We start from the raw sequence: 17,500 nt of genomic DNA on the forward strand, positions 1-17,500 counted from the left end.
AAAAACATACATGCGGGCATTCGGATAGTCACCTGCTCAGTCCCACTGCTCCTTTGTCTCTCTCTCTCAGTCTATCTCTCTCTCTCTCTCTGTATGTGTGTCGACCAAGTGCTGTTCTGCATGACCAATAGCTGGGCTGCCCCTGGTCTGCAAGTGAACTTCTTTCTAATTTTAGAAGATTGGTCTAATTTTTTTCGAATATACGTGCTGCTATCACGTCCCATTGATTATAGGGAAAGCTAATTGTTGCAGTAGACGCTCCGCGAACGGAACACTTCTGTCACATGCCTGGTGTGTAGCCTGCCTGTAAATGCTGTGGACACGGTCTCTACATATGCATTCCGATAAAATTTCATTCATTTTTATGCCACCATTAACAAAAGACCTTCTCTCTCTCAATGTGCTTTACCAGACATGGAGGCCTGAGTGCATACACACACTGAGTGCAAAGCCTATACAACTATCAGCCACAGTGGACTATAGGAACAATGGTCATTTGCATAGGAGTCGACTGTTTGGCCTGTTTATTTCTGTAGGTTTTCAAGTATAAATTGATAGCGTGTTTATGTGTGTGTGTGTGTGTGTGTGTGTGCGTGCGTGCGTGCGTGCGTGCGTGTGTGTGTGTGTGTGTGTGTGCGTGCGTGCGTGTGTGTGTGTGTGTGCGTGCGTGCGTGCGTGCGTGCGTGCGTGCGTGCGTGCGTGTGTGTGCCTGTGTGCCTGTGTGTGTGTGTGTGCGTGCGCGCGTGTGTGTGTGTGGTGAGGGACAGGGGCGTTTACCCTGTCTGTGGCACTCATAGGGCAGGGCTGTAGTAGGTCGGACTGAGCATGTGCAGACGACCAGAGGCTAGCCGTCTAGCGCGCCCCGGCTGCATGTCAGGGTCTGCACCGGGAGCTTAGCGGCAGTGTGTCAGGACGAGCAGGCGTGTGCGCGTGGGCGTGTGTGTGTGTGTGTGTGTGTGTGTGCGTGTGTGTGTGTGTGTGTGTGTGTGCGCACTGGTGGTTTCTACTGGTCTACTATCCACATGATGTTTTTTGGCATAAAGTGCAGGAGGTAAGACAAGGTTACTTGACTGATATATTTGTTTAATATTTGTTAAAATGCACTAATGTCTAAACATCCTTCAATCGCTGTGTACTGTACGAGTCACCATTGAGACACTCCAGAGTCTAGATGATTGTGTATATATTTTGTCATAGATAGACTGTTAATACTACTAAGAAAGGCTGCAGATATCTAAAGTGCACATCCAAGAAAATGCGCAGTATTAGGGTTAGGTGGAAATCATACGCTTTTAAACATTAACCAACTAAAGTGGTGATCCCGATGGTGGTTAATCTCTGGCTATTCCTCTGCACAGTATGAATCATACGAAACCTCCAATTCCTTCTACAATCGCGACCAAAATGTGACTATATGATCCCAAATCTGCGATTTCTCAGTATAGTATCAATCTAGTTTAATAAAGATTAGGTTTACTCATCGGTAATGGTCCGTTCTCTCCTCTCTGGGTCAAATGCCCCACGATTCCCACCCATATGGCAGGGATGTCTCCAGCCTTGTGCTAGACTAACGTGTGGCTGATGGGCTGTAAGAAAATTCACAATTGGGACCAGTAGTTCACTGATGGAGTTAAGTGCAGGTTTCAGATCGAGACTTAAGAGTTAGTCAACCGCGTTGCAGTTGCCTTTGACTTTTGGTAGTAAGACACCTCCAAGTGCAAAGCTTTAAACTTTATCTCTAACTTTACACATTCATGCAGGTCTGCAATATGATGTGGGTTCATATGCATTCATGTATTTAAAAAAAAAAAAAAAAAAAAAACTGGCTGAAAATATTAAGCCATTGTAACAGATTCAGCCGTTGGTGAGACTGGGATTTTAAAAGAGAGAGGGAACAGTGGGAGCAGAGGTGAATAGAGAGCCTACACACCAGGCACCCACACAGTGTGTTTGTGTGTGTGTGTCTGTGTGTGTGTCTGTGTGTGTGTGTGTGTCTGTGTGTATGTACACTACACCTGGAAGAGTTAAATACAGAGGACAAATTTCCTTCAGGAAAAATAAAGTAACTTAACTAACTAACTAACTAACTAGCTAACTAACGTACACAGAATGTATGCTTCAACAATTAGCTTCCAATATAATAAATGGAACTCGCTAAATCAGATGTGATATCGGTGCATATATTTGAAATACATGTCTTTAAATGTCTTTAAACTGTCTTTAAAACTATTTTTACACTATGCAAACGAAACATTTCAGTTGCGCTCGCAGTGCAGCCTGACAGTAAGTGTGTAAAAAGACATCTGATTCCAAATATGGATGCCTGAAGGCAAATACTTCTACTTCCATGATGAGTGAAATCATTAAACATACATAAATAAATGAGAATTTAGTTATAAAGCAAGCAATCGCATACAGAGGTCATGGATAAACCACAGCGGAAGGCAGATCTCTGGGTCTCTGGCCTATGATAGGTTTCTCACTATGATGTCACAAACCAGGGAATGTTCTAGAAGAATGGTGGAGGACATGTCTGAGGTGCACAATGCAACAAAACAGTGTGACACGACCAGGTCTTTACCTTCAAAGATAGGTACAAATCTGAAATATACAAAACTGTACAAAAACAAAATAAAAAATACAAACAAGAAATTCATTCAATTGTAACATTTTTCTTTAAGATTTATCTATAGAACCTTTCCTGGATGACCATGGTAACCAGTTCATAAAATCTTTAGGAGATTTTCATGGAACTTGTGTGGCTACTCTTTAGTTTAGTAAAAGCCTTTAACTATAGACTAGTAACATTTGTGGAGTTGTAATATTATAATTCTGTATATGAACTGATTTCTATGTATAAAAGATGCTTCTAAAAAGATGTACAAATTTGGATCCATACTGTCAGCCTCTGAAATTACACATGACCTTACCCATAAAACACCACTGCAGGGCAGTATTAACACAGGCACACAGAACACAATTCCTTTCAGTCATAAGAACCTAGGAATCTACTAGGAATCTACTAGGAATCTAAGGCCTAGGCCAGTAAATGTGTGATTCAGTCAAAAGAATCATCCCTGGTATAGCTAGTGACTCATTTCAATCATAAAATCAAATGATTAATGAGTAAGATTAGTACCCCTCCACCTCCCTCCATGTAAAGAGCTGAAAGCAATTAGAGCGACTTATGTAAAATAGAACAATGTAGACATTAAAAAAGGATAAAAAAATGAATCATATTTTGTGGTTGTCTCTCTAACCTATCCCTCTGGGTATACCAGGATGGATGGAGGTGGACGGGTGGGGATGGGTGGAGCGAGTTCAGTTGTTACTGCTTAACGAACCTGCTGCAGATTGTGCCTTTGTCTTCAGGTTCCCCGCCGATGGCTCCCATCGGAGCCGTAAGAATTCGGCACCTCCATCTTCGAGGGAGGAAACAAACCAAACGTCAGTCTCTCTCACGCAGATCGCAATTGTTCCGGGTCAAGTTTGCGTGCTTCTGGACCCGTCCAAGTAGCGTCTGCGAAAAGAACGAAACAAAGAGAGAGTGAAATGTAACGAGAGAGATAAGAACAAAAACAGAGAATCGGTTTTTTTCTCTCTTTCTCTCTCTCTCTGTTCTTTTTACCCACGTTCCATCCGCTTCGTTACTATAACTGCCCTTGATCCCGTGTTGACCTCTACACCGCTGGACGGCTTCGAGAAACAATACCCGTGCCTCCGCAGGGGTCTACGCCCTGAACAAACCCTGCTCGGCCATTCTCATGCTACAGCGCCATTGTACAGTTAGGGTCCTTTTGAGAACGGCCACCAACCGACAACCACCCCCACCCCACCCAACCCAACCCCACCCCACCCAACACACACACATACACTACACACACACACATACCGCCTTATTATGAGGAAACAAGGCGAAGGCCGAGACCCTGTCAAAAGTATAACCTCGTCGTTCGTCACCAGCCTCTTAAGGAGGCGTGCGGAGGTGCCGTAACAATGGGCCTCAATGTTTCTCACACGCACTGACATGACCAATTAAGAGAGGCCGCCAGCGGTTGGGGATAATGAATGGACGCCGTCGTGGTACGGGTGCAGGGGGGCGGACGTGATGCTCTACGAAAGAATATTTTTCTAACGAATATAAAAAAAAAGGCTGTGGAGTTATTAAGAGTTTATATAAAGGTCGTCTTTTATGGGTGTGTCGTTACCATTGTCCATTAGTTTTTCTGAAGAATGACAATGGTTATGTTACGCCGATATGCCTATAAACACATATTGTACTACTTATAGAATGTTAGGTAGTCATAACATGCTACATATAGTATGTTATAACTACACTAACAAATGACTAACACCTTAGGATAAAACAGACTTTAGTGATATGTCATTGAATCATACTGGTTGGTGTCACTGCCACCCCAGACTTTAAAGCTAGCCATCCCTTTAGCAGCGAGAGACACAGAGAGCGATGTCCTGCTAAGTTGGCAGTGCATATGTTCTCTGTTGACATGTTTACAGTCTTACGTAGCCTGGTTAACCCCTAAAGTCGGCGCGTATTACCGGGCTGGAATCTCCCCCGTCTATCGAACACAGATGGCCCTGCGTGCACAGTCCTGCTGTGCTCAGTCGGGGTCCTAAGCTTAGTAACTCAGTGTGTGTGTGTGTGTGTGTGTCTATGTGTCTGTGTGTGTCTGTGTGTGTCTGTGTGTGAGTGTGTGTGTGTGCATGTGTGGGTGGGTTGGAGTTTGTGGGCGCGGTCAGAATAGAAGGACACTGTTTGTTGAACGAGTGGAGGGAGGCGTTGGTGTGCGTGTAAGCTAGCCAGCCAGTGCGCGAACGAACAAACGAGCGAACTTGCCAGACTGCCGCGTGGATCTCTCGGCCCTAATTCTCCCGCGCCGTCTGCATGACACTGTTATTTGTTTTCGGTCTGTGTCGACTCGACTCGGGCTAAATCTGATTTGACGCGTTGACTAATCGGTCCAGCAGCGACTCACAACACGGCCGACGCACTCTGGCTTGAATAGGCTGTGATTGTGAATAATACGTACACACTTCATTAAACAATTAAAATGGAGGTGACAGATTATACTCCAAAATATATACACAAACCTCCTTTATGCTATGTCACGCTCTTGCGATTATTATCATTTTTTTCTCACAAGAATTAAAAAAAGACAGTAACAATAGAAACTGTTCAAAGGGAAATGGAGGACCCTCAGAGGATATGTCCCTACTGAACAAATAGCTGGCAGACTTGTGTATGAGTGTAACGTGTAATGTAATTTGTTTATGTGTGTGTGAGCTGGGAGGTCGATGGAGGAATGAATGTTTCTGTCTATATTTGTGTGTATTTGTGTGTTTATCTGTTGTTTTATCTGCACATCTTTGCTGCAATTCTACAGGATGTTAAGACAAATTTCCAGCAGGACAGTTAAGGCTACATCTATCTAAGTTAAAAAAAGAAACAGCATATAACATACATTAGCTTGTGTGGAATCTTTTGTTGTTTTTTAAAAAACCCAAGATTTTGTTTATTGAACATACACTGGTATGTGGTCATATGACAAGATGTAAGGATTAGATTGTTTTGAGGACATTTTATTTGCGTAAATTCATGATCATAAACTAATTGTTTGAACACATTATCTGTATAAAGATACTACGGATTCCATATTGGAAACAAACGCTGTGTTGGTCAAATCATTACTTAAATACATTTTTTGGAAACAACTCTATATAGATATTACAAATTCCATGTTGAATAAAAACACAGGATTATCTAACGTTCAATTTCTTCATTCTTCCCCCATCACTCCCTCCCTCCCCTCTCACTTCTTTGTAGGTCAAAGGTCATTGTGGACTGTGACACAGCAATGACCCCAGGCCCTCCAAGGGGAGCAGAGGCCAGTGAACCCCAAGACCAGTGGAGAGGGGTGCATTGTTGGCCAAACGCCCTCACACACACACAGAGCCACACCCCTCTCCAGGAGAACTGACTGGGTCAAGCAAGGTTACCTCATCCCAAACCTGCTTGTGTTGCATGGAGCCTTTTTGGAAGGGAGTAAGTAGTGTGTGTGTGTGTGTGTGTGTGTGTGCAAGCCTGTAATTGTGTGTGTGTCTGTCTGTCTGTCTGTCTGTTTTTAGGAGGGGAAGGGGGGGGGGGTTAAGGGGGCTACCCACACACACACACACACACACACACACACACACACACACACACACACACACACACACACACACACACACACACACGGCAGCTGTTACTGGGGCCATACAAGCTCGTCTCTGCAGCACCAGCTGGAGTGGCTTGATCCCGGACGAGCCCCCAACCGACCCTGATGCCCCCAACCCCCACCCCTGCGGCCTCCCCCCCCCCTCCCCCCAGCCCCAAACAACCCCACCCACTCCTCCCCTACCCTTGGACAGCAGGCGACACAGGATGGAGGAGTGTGTGTGTGTGTGTGTGTGTGTGTGTGTGTGTGTGTGTGTGTGTGTGTGTGTGATGGGGGAGGTGAAGGGATTAGAGTAGAGGCCTGTGTTTGTTTACAGCACGTGTCTATTGTTTGTTTTGGGTTTTAGGGGTGCACAGACACACACAGGAGGGGGGGCGGGGGCTTTGATACCTCAATGTGTCTGACGTGTGGCACTTACAGAGAGAGAGAGAGAAGGATAAGACAAGAGTGATGGAGAGGTAGAAGTCTGCAAAGAAATTAAGTGTAAAAGAGACTAAAAGAAAGGGATTTCTTAGAGGTGTCAGGGATATATACATAGACATGTAGATAGTGTGTGTGTGTGTGTGTGTGTGTGTGTGTGTGTGTGTGTGTGTGTGTGTGTGTGTGTGTGTGTGTGTGTATGTGTATGTGTCCACAGGAGTGTGTGTCCGCATGTGTGTGTGTGTGTGTGTGTGTGTGTGTGTGTGTGTGTGTGTGTGTGTGTGTGTGTGTGTGTGTGTGTGTGTGTGTGTGAGTGTGTGTGTGTGTGTGTGTGTGTGTGTGTGTGTGTGTGTGTGTGATGGGACTCCTTGCACTGACTGTGTAATCTCTGCAGGCAACTGTGTGTGTGATGTCAGACCCCACATTCACCTGCAGAGATTGCTCAGTCCATGCAGCTAAGAGGGGCTTTCAAGAGACAGGAAACACACACACACACACACACACACACACACAGACACACACACACACACACACACACACACTTGCACATGCACATGCGTCATACGCACATTCAAGTACAGATATACTTTATATACTAACAATTAATCAACAAATGTGTGCATGAATAATAAATGTTTCAGCAATGTACGTTATTAAATAATATTTCAAGATCACACTTGTACATCTCATTCTGCTGTTATGATTGGGCTGTGCTTTGCTGCTGGCTGTCTGAGGGTTTCTATGACTGGTTCTTTTTGCCTCGTGGTTGCCACTGATTGGTCATGTGTTGGCTTAGGTTGCTGCTGATTGGCTGTGTGCTGCCTGCCGTTGCCCCTGATTGGCTGTGTTTCTTTGGCATAATCTCAGCTGGCAACTGTGAGCTGTATGTCTGTATCTCACGGCTGGCGCTGGGGTTACGCTAAAAAACTACAGTTCCCAGCAGGCAACAGTGTTAAGTCAGAGGGCACCAGGCAACGCTCCAGGAAATCCCCACTGCTGCTGACAGCAACCTGGCAACCAACTCAGACTAATAGAGATACCACACTGGTGTCTGTGTGTGTGTGTGAGAGAGAGAGAGAGAGAGAGCGAGAGAGAGAGGGAGAGAGAGAGAGAGAGAAAGAGGGAGAGAGAGAGAGTGTAGAAAAAGAGAGAAAGCGTTAGAGAAACATAGAGTGAGAGTTAGTGCATGTTACTGCATGCATGTTTTATTACACCCAGGTAAGTTGGCAAGAGGTGCAACAACAGGTATCACAAAAAAATGTCCTTGGCAGAATGTTTAGCCCGCGGGGACTGAGCAAGAGAAAAGCTTCCATCCACGTGCGCACTCATAATGACTGTAGAATTCAGCCTACACTCGCCTCTGTCTGTCTCTTGAATTAGCATTGAACTAAATCCTAATACATCCTACAAATTTGCTGTTGATTGTTCAATGTGTATGATGAAATTAAAGCTATTAAAAGCTGCACTATTGAAAACATATTATAGAATTAGTGTTTTAAAAAACCCTTCAAATGAAACTAGACTCTACCTGATATAACTCTGCACCCAGGACATCTAGTGAACACAGGTGCTAACAAAGGTACATTGTGCTCATCTATTAAGTTTGTATTATTAAGCGCATATGACCTGGCGGTGCAGAAACTATGTAGCAAGCCATGAAAACACTGTATGCATGCTAACTCAGACTGAAAATGAACAGGAACACTGTCAGCTTTTGATCCAGTGGAACATTTCCTTGTGTTTACTATGATGGTAGTTTATAAAATTAATACATAGAATATGATCATATAATCTGGTGATTTTGTGATGATCATTACGGTGACTATGGTGACACGGCCGCGCAGTATGATTGGAAGGTTTTGATGTTGATGATACTGCATCAGGAACTGATTGGATGGATTTAAGGGAACCCATCAGTTCCCGATGCACTGCCCCCAGCATCGAATGAAATACCACAGCGCCACCTGGTGGTCATCGAGCAACTTACTCCTTTCCATCCTCTCTCTCTCTCTCTCTCTCTCTCTCTCTCTTTTTCACTCTCACCTCCTTCTTAGTTTTTAACATTTTGCATTGAATCTGTTTTGAGATCGTTCATCGTTCATGAGATTGTATGTTCTTATGCATAAACACCAATAATAAACGCTTGAATCGCTTGACCTTGAGTCTTGACGCTTGACCTGTTTGTTGTCGTCAAGCGTCTATTCCTTGCTCTCTTCTGCACGTCTTACTCTCCATCTGTCAATACAAGAGGAGTAGTTACAACCTGTCCTGCTGGGCAGACAAGAGATCCTGACACTTTCTCTAAACACACACACACACACACACACACATTCAAACACACACACACACACACATACACATACACACACTCACACACACTCACACACACACACTCACACACACTCTGCTCCCTGCTGGGCAGAGAAGAGATCCTGATCCTTCAGTAATGCCTGCGATGACTAAATGAGTTGCAGTAATGTAAGGCAGCTAAATCCAACTCTGTCTGGGGCGGCCATGCTCTCCCCTACATATGATCCACATAGAGCCTTTCAATCTGGTCCTAGAGGGTTTCCAGTTGAACCACATAGAGCCTTTCAGTCTGGTCCTAGAGGGTTTCTAGTTGAAACGTTCAAAACTAACTTTGAAATGAAAATGAATCGGACTTAACTCATTTATTTGTATTTATTTGTCCCTAACTTACCATTTGCTCAATGTTGTTTCCTGTTCTACTGGAACTGCCTTAAAAACACACATTTGTTTCTGAAGTTGAAAGGGTCCATAGTAAAGGAATGGGTCTTAGCTTATGAGGAGCTTAGTGAATTATAATGTGGCGGTGTAGGAGGCACAAATTATGGTCCACAAAGCTGCAGTGGAGAACTTTATTTTTTTACTATCATGGCATAAAATCAAGCACCTAGTCGTGCAAATTACATTCAGACATTTGTGAAAGAATGGGTCATGAACTACGTGAATACAAGCAAGCGTGCTGCTGTCATAGGTAAACAAAGCAAGACCCATAAAGTAGTGGTTGGGTGAGTTTGGTGCGGAAGAACTTGACTGGCCTGCACAGTGCCCTGACCTCATCCCCATCGAACGGAGGTGAATAGAGAACGGAGAACGAAAGTCAACGGAGTTGAACGGAGGTTGTGAGCTAGGCCTTCTCATCCAACATCAGTGTCTGACCTTACAACTGCTCTTCTGTATGATTGGGCAAAGACTTCCCACAGACACACTCCAAAATCTTGTGGGGAAAACCTTCTCAGAAGAGTGGAAGCTGTAGCTGTCCTATGCCTAATATATTTAGAATGGGATGTCATAAAGGTTCCGGAAAGAATAATGACCAGGTGTCCTAATACTTCTCTCCACATAATGAGGAAATGGCTGATCTATGTAGTGAAAGTATGCTTACATATTCATTTGAGATTAGATCCCTAATTTGAATGATTGGCAATGCCTAACATATCACACTTACACATAGGCGTATATGAGACATTAGAACAATGTTTTGTCCATGCATTTGACGCATTCAATTTAAGCCTTTGCCCATCATATACATATAATACAATATAAATAAATAACAGATAGATAGATAGATAGGCCTAGATAGATAGATAGATAGATAGAACGAAATTTAAGAGGACGGCACTTGAAGGCTAGATGACAACTCTTCGATTACAGTATTCCACAGCATACACTTTCTGCAGCATTAAGTGGTCTGAGGGATTCCAGATACACTCGTAGTGGAAAAGTTAAAACTCGGGTAGGTATCATTTAGGAAAACTGGCACAACCGAAATCAGCAGTCGGATAGAGGAAAATAAAACGTTCAGAGAGTCACTGAACCCAAATTTTGCATGACATCATCGCACAAAGTGTACTTTCGAGGAAACTACTTCAACAGCTCAGCTGGAGTTGTGTAACGCGGGTTTGAAATGCAACAGGCAGAAAGAAAAACAACTGTAGGCCTACTAATGTATTTTTTTTACCATTCCGCAACTCACCATTTTATTATAGGCAATCTATTTAAAAGTGAAACTTCAGCTATATATTAAGAACATTTAAGAAAACAAAAAACATTGAAATATAGAGAAACGGTCTTTCGAATTTCTTCTTAAACCAAGGTTGCAGTGATGTACCGCAAGATGGCGCCATGCGTATTGGTTACTTCAGACCGACAATTAACTTTTTGAACACGAAAGGGTAAAAAAATCATCTCAGTGCTTCTTCACTTTGGAGGTGTGCACGTCTGCCTGTATGTGTGTGTGTGTGTCACTGACCTCTGTGACGCGTGTCTCCCTCCCCCTTCATCACCCGTTTTTACAGTCATCGGTCAGAAGTCATTTCAGAAATCAGATTCCATCAAGCACTGGCAAGCAGAACTGTTAATCACAGGACTTGTCACATCGTAGGAATCTACGCTTTGAAAATAGCCGTGACATTAAGCGCAACAACAAACTCTTTAGACGCAGTTCCCTCGCCATAACTGCTCCTTCGTTTCTCATCACTTCAGACGAGCACTTCATCCGGTGAGTCGTTGAATACACGATGCACACTATGCCTCTATCTTTAATAAAATGTATTTTTTATATATATATTTCCGATGTTTAATTGCAAATTCAAAACATGCAATTTAAAGCTCGTGCAAAGTTGTTACAGCATGATCCACAATTATGCACGTGCCTCGCAGCAGTATTGAACAAAACATGTGTAAACTTTTAAACATGTGTGACTTTCCGTCATATAACATCAAAGTAGCAATACAAATTGTGTCATTATATACTATCTGACCCAGGACGTGTTAATTTGCCTGGAACGAGCACTGGAAACGGGTCATATGGTGATCCGATAATTAAGTTAGCTATTTTAGCAATTAGCAAACAAGTGTTTATTGCAAGTGTTGCCTCTCCCACTTGTTTGATAGTTGACCGGGGAGCCAGGCTTTGAGACCTTCTGTAAACTCACATCGTTAAGAGGGAGAGTTCTTCCTTGTAAAAACAACTGGGTCCAGGTTTGGAGAAGGGGTGGTGGGGTTGTGGGGGGAGAGACAGCCGTCGGGTATTGTAAGATCCGAGCCAATAAAAATGGTGGCACAGAGCAGGACGGGAGAGGTTGGGACTTGTCGACACAGCTCCTGAGGGGAAGAATGATCATTTTCGTGTTCACATTAGTGTTGTGGAACTTGACGGTAGTATGCGGCGCTGGTTTATACAATATCAAGGCGTCCGTTTAGCCTAATATGATATGGTTATAAAGAGAGTGGGAAAAAAATGTGTTTTGCTTTTAGTGTGTGCTTTGAGCCAGAACGGTGCCGGGGCTTATTAATGGTCAGTGGCTTAATTAGCGCACATCTTCTCCCAGTGACCGAGCGCGCACAGTAAACCCGTGATGAATGGATTCGTGCGCCTGGACACTCTGCGACTTTGACCGTCACTCTGCGCTGGCGCATGCTCGCGCTTTTGACTTACAGAAATCCCTGACTGAGATAATTCTGTAAATAACGCTCATTTACAGAGTCAATGAATCTGGTGAAATAAAGTCACGGACACTTTTCACACATACAAATCTATCAACACCTGTTGATCCCTCGCCAGACCTTTTTTTTCACACCAACACAATAGTACAGTAATGTGTTTAATGGAATCCTGAGTAGAGATTTCCATGTCTTGCTGGAGGCAGTGGGTGGCCTGGACTTCTTAAAGATACTGTAAACTCAACACAGATTATGTCATGGTTTGGCAATAGTAAAGTTTCCCTTTACTCCACGGGTTGTGTTCATACAAATCTAAATGTTTATTTGGGAGTGTCTCTGTACAGTGCTCTGTACAGTTTTGCTGTAAATATCTGGTCTGCCACCTTTGCAGCTCATCAATATTATCTTTTTTATTCACCATATTTCACCATCTTGAGTGAATTTATTATTATTATTATTATTATTATTATTATTATTATTATTATAACCATGACAATTAGGATCACTGAAACATGACATCCATTCCTTTTTCCCAGTCTTGGGCAAGATGGGACAGTTTCTTGGAGATCATTTCCATTAGCAATTGGTCAGCTGGTGAAAAGGCTGATCATTTATGTGGCAATTCAATGTTTTTCTGTTTTTAAAGTATTTCTCCCTCTTTCTCCTGCACCTCTCTGCCCCTCTCTTCCTCCCTCTCTCTCTGTTTCTCTCCCTCCTTCTCTCCATCTCTCTCCCTCCCTCATTCCCTCCCTCTCCCTCCCTCTCTCCTCCATCTCTCCCCCTCCCTCTCTTCCCCCCTCTCTGTTTCTCTCCCTCCTTCTCTCTCTCTCTCCCTCCCTCCCTCTCTCCCTTCCCTCACTCTCTCCTCCCTCTCTCTCCCTCCCTCTATCTCCCTCCCTCCCTCTCTCTGTCTATGATATGTGTTTCAGGTGTTGTCTCCCCTCCGCCATGTTAAGGATTTGTCTCTGTGTAAGTCTCATCATTAACATTGCCTTGTCACAGCAGGACACTGAGGAGCCCGTCACCTACACAGTAAGTACACACACTCACACAAACACACACACACACACACACACAAACTCATGTGTGCATCCACACATCCACATCCACAAACACACGTTCAAAGTAACAGGTGAAACACATTCTCACTCCTACACACGCACGCACGCACGCACGCACGCACACACACACACACTCACACACACACACACAGACACACACAGACACACACAGACACACACACACACACACACACACACACTAGGCAGATGTTCTTTTGAGAGTGTTTACTGGTTTTCCAAACACGGGTCAGCCGCAGTCGCCCAGAGCGTTGCTCAGCCAACACGTGGGCCAGATGACACGCAAAGCTTTAAAATAAGAAAGGCAGGAAGAAAGAAGAGGAGGGAAGACTTCTATCACCCTTTTCTTCTATGTTTTGTCTTCTCCAGATTCTCCTCATCTCCTTCTTTTTCTCTTTCTCCATTTACTTCCTCTTCTTTATTTCTATTTCTACTGTTTCTTCTTCTCCCTTTTCTTCTTCTTCCTCTTCTTCCTCCTCCTCCTCCTCCTCCTCCTCTTCTTCTTCTTCCTCTTCCTCCTCCTCCTCCTCATCTTCTTCTTCTTCCTCCTCCTCCTCCTCCTCCTCCTCCTCATCTTCTTCTACCTCCTCCTCCTCCTCATCTTCTTCTTCCTCCTCCTCCTCCTCCTCCTCCATCTTCTTCTTCTTCCTCCTCCTCCTCCTCCTCCTCCTCATCTTCTTCTTCCTCCTCCTCCTCCTCATCTTCTTCTTCTTCTTCTTCCTCCTCCTCCTCCTCCTCCTCATCTTCTTCTTCCTCCTCCTCCTCCTCCTCATCTTCTTCTTCCTCCTCCTCCTCCTCATCTTCTTCTTCTTCTTCTTCCTCCTCCTCCTCCTCCTCCTCATCTTCTTCTTCTTCCTCCTCCTCCTCCTCCTCATCTTCTTCCTCCTCCTCCTCCTCCTCCTCCTCCTCCTCATCTTCTTCTTCCTCCTCCTCCTCCTCCTCCTCATCTTCTTCTTCTTCCTCCTCCTCCTCCTCCTCCTCCTCCTCATCTTCTTCTTCCTCCTCCTCCTCCTCATCTTCTTCTTCCTCCTCCTCCTCCTCCTCCTCATCTTCTTCTTCTTCCTCCTCCTCCTCCTCCTCCTCCTCATCTTCTTCTTCCTCCTCCTCCTCCTCATCTTCTTCTTCTTCTTCTTCCTCCTCCTCCTCCTCCTCCTCATCTTCTTCTTCCTCCTCCTCCTCCTCCTCATCTTCTTCTTCCTCCTCCTCCTCCTCATCTTCTTCTTCTTCTTCTTCCTCCTCCTCCTCCTCCTCCTCATCTTCTTCTTCTTCCTCCTCCTCCTCCTCCTCATCTTCTTCCTCCTCCTCCTCCTCCTCCTCCTCCTCCTCATCTTCTTCTTCCTCCTCCTCCTCCTCCTCCTCCTCATCTTCTTCTTCCTCCTCCTCTTCCTCCTCCTCCTCCTCCTCATCTTCTTCTTCTTCTCCTTCTGATCGATCTTCCCTCCCTACCTCTTTGCCCAGGTACAGGGTTGCAGCTCTAGTCTATATGTTAGAGAGAAGTTTCCCTAGAGATGTGTCAGTGACCTATATGTTCTAGAGAACATATAGGTTACATATATTGTGGCTTACCAAAATAAATGAATAGAGGGATAGAGAGAGAGAGAGAGAGAGAGAGAGAGAGAGAGAGAGAGAGAATAGTATCCATGAGGCCTGACTTGCCAAAAAAAATAATAGAGAGAGAGAGAGAGAGAGAGATTATCCATGAGGTTTGGCTTACCGAAATAAATGCATAAACACAATTTAGAATTTCTAAAGCCTTACATTCTTGTCACAAAATACCACAGGATCAGTTTGTCACAATGTACAGTCAAATCAAAATAAACAAATAAATAAAATGAAGGAGCAATGGCAACGGATAATGAGAAAAAGTACCACGAGGCCTGATTTAACTAAATGGGTGTTACATTAACACTAGAACTTCAAAAGGAAAATAAAAATGTAGCGGTCAAAATGACCTAGGGAATGAATGAAATCAAATGAAGATAAGGAGATAGGTGTGGAAGAGAGAAGGGAAGTTGGTGAGCCATAAAGAATAGAGATATAACAGGAAAAATAAAAAATTAAAAACAGAAAGAAAAAAGGGATGAATAGTATATTACAGGGGTCTGACTCATACGTGTGTTTGTGTCAATGATGTGTCAACAATACTGCATGTTTGGATCAAAAAAAAAAACAGCGTGGCGTAGGGCGTTTTTACACTAGAAGTTGAACATTTCTCAACTTTAAAAACAGCTCTGAGCTGCAGAAAAAAATACGCCCACGATTACGTTACTAAAGAAGCCGAGGACTTTTCTTGAAAATGCGGTCTACTCCGTAGGATTATGGAGTAGAAAACGGTGGAAAACGGACGCCGGCGGCTGCGAAAAATAGGCCTAGTCTGCACGTACCCTAATGTGCCTGTTTTTATCCCTCTGTGCACAGATGGGTATTATATTAACAACAGCTCACATAGAGAGAGACAGAGAGTATTATCACTGAGGTCTGACTTGCATGTGTTTGTGTATGTGTGTGCCTGTGTCTATTTGTGTGTGTGTGTGTGTGTGTGTCTGTGTGTGTGTGTGTGTGTGTGTGTGTGTGTGTGTGTGTGTGTGTGTGTTTTGCTCTGCAGTGCACTGATGGCTACGAGTATGACAGCGCAAGACAAGTCTGCCGAGGTAATAGCCTGTTTTTCCCTCTGCCTGCATGGAAAAAGCGGCTACATTGTGCTTGATACACTTGTGTGAACACGCCATAAGCTGTCAACAGCCTGGTAATGACCCTGCTCTCCTGATTAAATACCTCAGGGAAACTTGACTACAGCGGTTCCCCCCCCCCATCTTTTGGTCCTCTTTTGCACTCCTCATATCTCTCCATCTATCATTCTTTAACTCTCTTCATGTCTATCTCTCACTCTTTCATTCTTTTAGACTCTTCATGTCTATCTCTCCCTCTTTCATTCTTCATGTCTATCTCTCCCTCTTTCATTCTTTTAGACTCTTCATATATATCTCTCCCTTTATCATTCTTTTACATTCTTCATGTCTCTATCTCTCCCTTTATCATGCTAAATGGACTGCATTTATACTCCTCTATTCTACTCAGAGTGCTTTACAATTTACAAAAACATATAGATAGATAGATAGATAGATAGATAGATAGATAGATAGATGTATATCTTATCTTCCCCCTCACTACACTCTCAATGCTTCTCTTCTGTGTCACATCTGCTCTGTCTTTCTCACTCCCTCTCTCTCTCTCTCTCTCTCTCACACACACACACACACTCTGTCTCTCTCCTTCTTTTATGGTTACTGTTTCTTTCTCCTCTAGCTGTCTTCTTGTTTGTCACTGTCTCTGAATATGTCATCCCCCTCTCTCCTTTTTCCTCCACGCCTCCCTCACACCATTTCCCTTTCTTTCCCATCCTTATTCTGTCCTTCTTATTCTTCTCTCCTTCCAGCGCTCTCTCTTTCTCTCTCACTCTCTTTTTTTTCTCTCCTCTCCCTATAATTCTTAATTTCCCTTTCTTTCCTCTGTCTATAATTTTGTTCCTTTTATCTACATCTCTTCTTCCCTCTCTTTCTCTCTCTATTTATCCCACCCTCCTGTTGTCCTTCACATTCTTTTCTCTCCTTCTCTCCCTGTAATTCCCCATTTCCCTTTCTTTCCTCTTTCCCTCTATAGTCCCCTTTCCATCCCACCCTCATTCGGTCATTCTCTCTCTCTCTCTCTCTCTCTGTCTCTCTCTCTCTCTCTCTCTGTAATTTCCCTATTCCCTTTATTTCATCTTTCACTCTATAATTCCCTTTCTCCCTTTAATTACCCCCTCACTCTCTTTCTCTGCTCCTCTTTATCTATCTCTCCCTATATATCTACCATCCCTGCTCACTCCCTCCTTTTCGGGCTATCACTCGCTAGTTTGGGGTAGGAGGGTATTGAACAGGGTCTGTCCATTCATGAGTATCCACTCACGTAACTTAAAAAGAAAGCAGTGGTCCGATATGATGTACTTCATTATATTTATATTAAGCAAACGTTCTTATTCAAATTGAGAAAGATAAGTGCGGTAGTAAAAGGAATCCAAAGGGTCTGGTCTCTCCACAGACATAGACAAGTGAAAGGGTCTGGTCTCTCCACAGACATAGACGAGTGAAAGGGTCTGGTCTCTCCCCAGACATAGACGAGTGAAAGGGTCTGGTCTCTCCACAGACATAGACGAGTGTGTCACTCTGGCCGACGCCTGCAAAGGAGGCATGAAGTGTGTCAACCACTTCGGCGGCTACCTCTGCCTGCCCCACAACGCCCAGATCATCGTGAGCA

The 17,500-nt window shown here is 44.0% G+C and overlaps 1 protein-coding gene across 1 annotated transcript in view; it reads left to right on the forward strand.

Annotated features, from left to right (window-relative positions):
• The first annotated feature begins 10,953 nt into the window (after nt 1-10,953).
• The window catches only part of LOC143123118 (EGF-containing fibulin-like extracellular matrix protein 1), a 36,311-nt gene continuing 29,764 nt past the window's right edge, over nt 10,954-17,500 (forward strand). Inside the window, exons 1-4 of the mRNA XM_076284280.1 lie at nt 10,954-11,181; nt 13,055-13,157; nt 15,810-15,855; nt 17,390-17,500. The exon at nt 17,390-17,500 is cut by the window's right edge and continues 192 nt beyond it. Of these exons, the coding sequence (XP_076140395.1) occupies nt 13,074-13,157; nt 15,810-15,855; nt 17,390-17,500 (241 nt within the window). The 5' untranslated portion in view covers nt 10,954-11,181; nt 13,055-13,073. The remainder of the gene's footprint in view (nt 11,182-13,054; nt 13,158-15,809; nt 15,856-17,389) is intronic.

Source organism: Alosa pseudoharengus, unplaced genomic scaffold (assembly GCF_046254945.1).
Source record: "Alosa pseudoharengus isolate Yale_2024_CS ecotype anadromous, Long Island Sound unplaced genomic scaffold, YU_APseudo_1.1 YU_APseudo_1.1_scf_1, whole genome shotgun sequence".
Taxonomy (NCBI): domain Eukaryota; kingdom Metazoa; phylum Chordata; class Actinopteri; order Clupeiformes; family Clupeidae; genus Alosa; species Alosa pseudoharengus.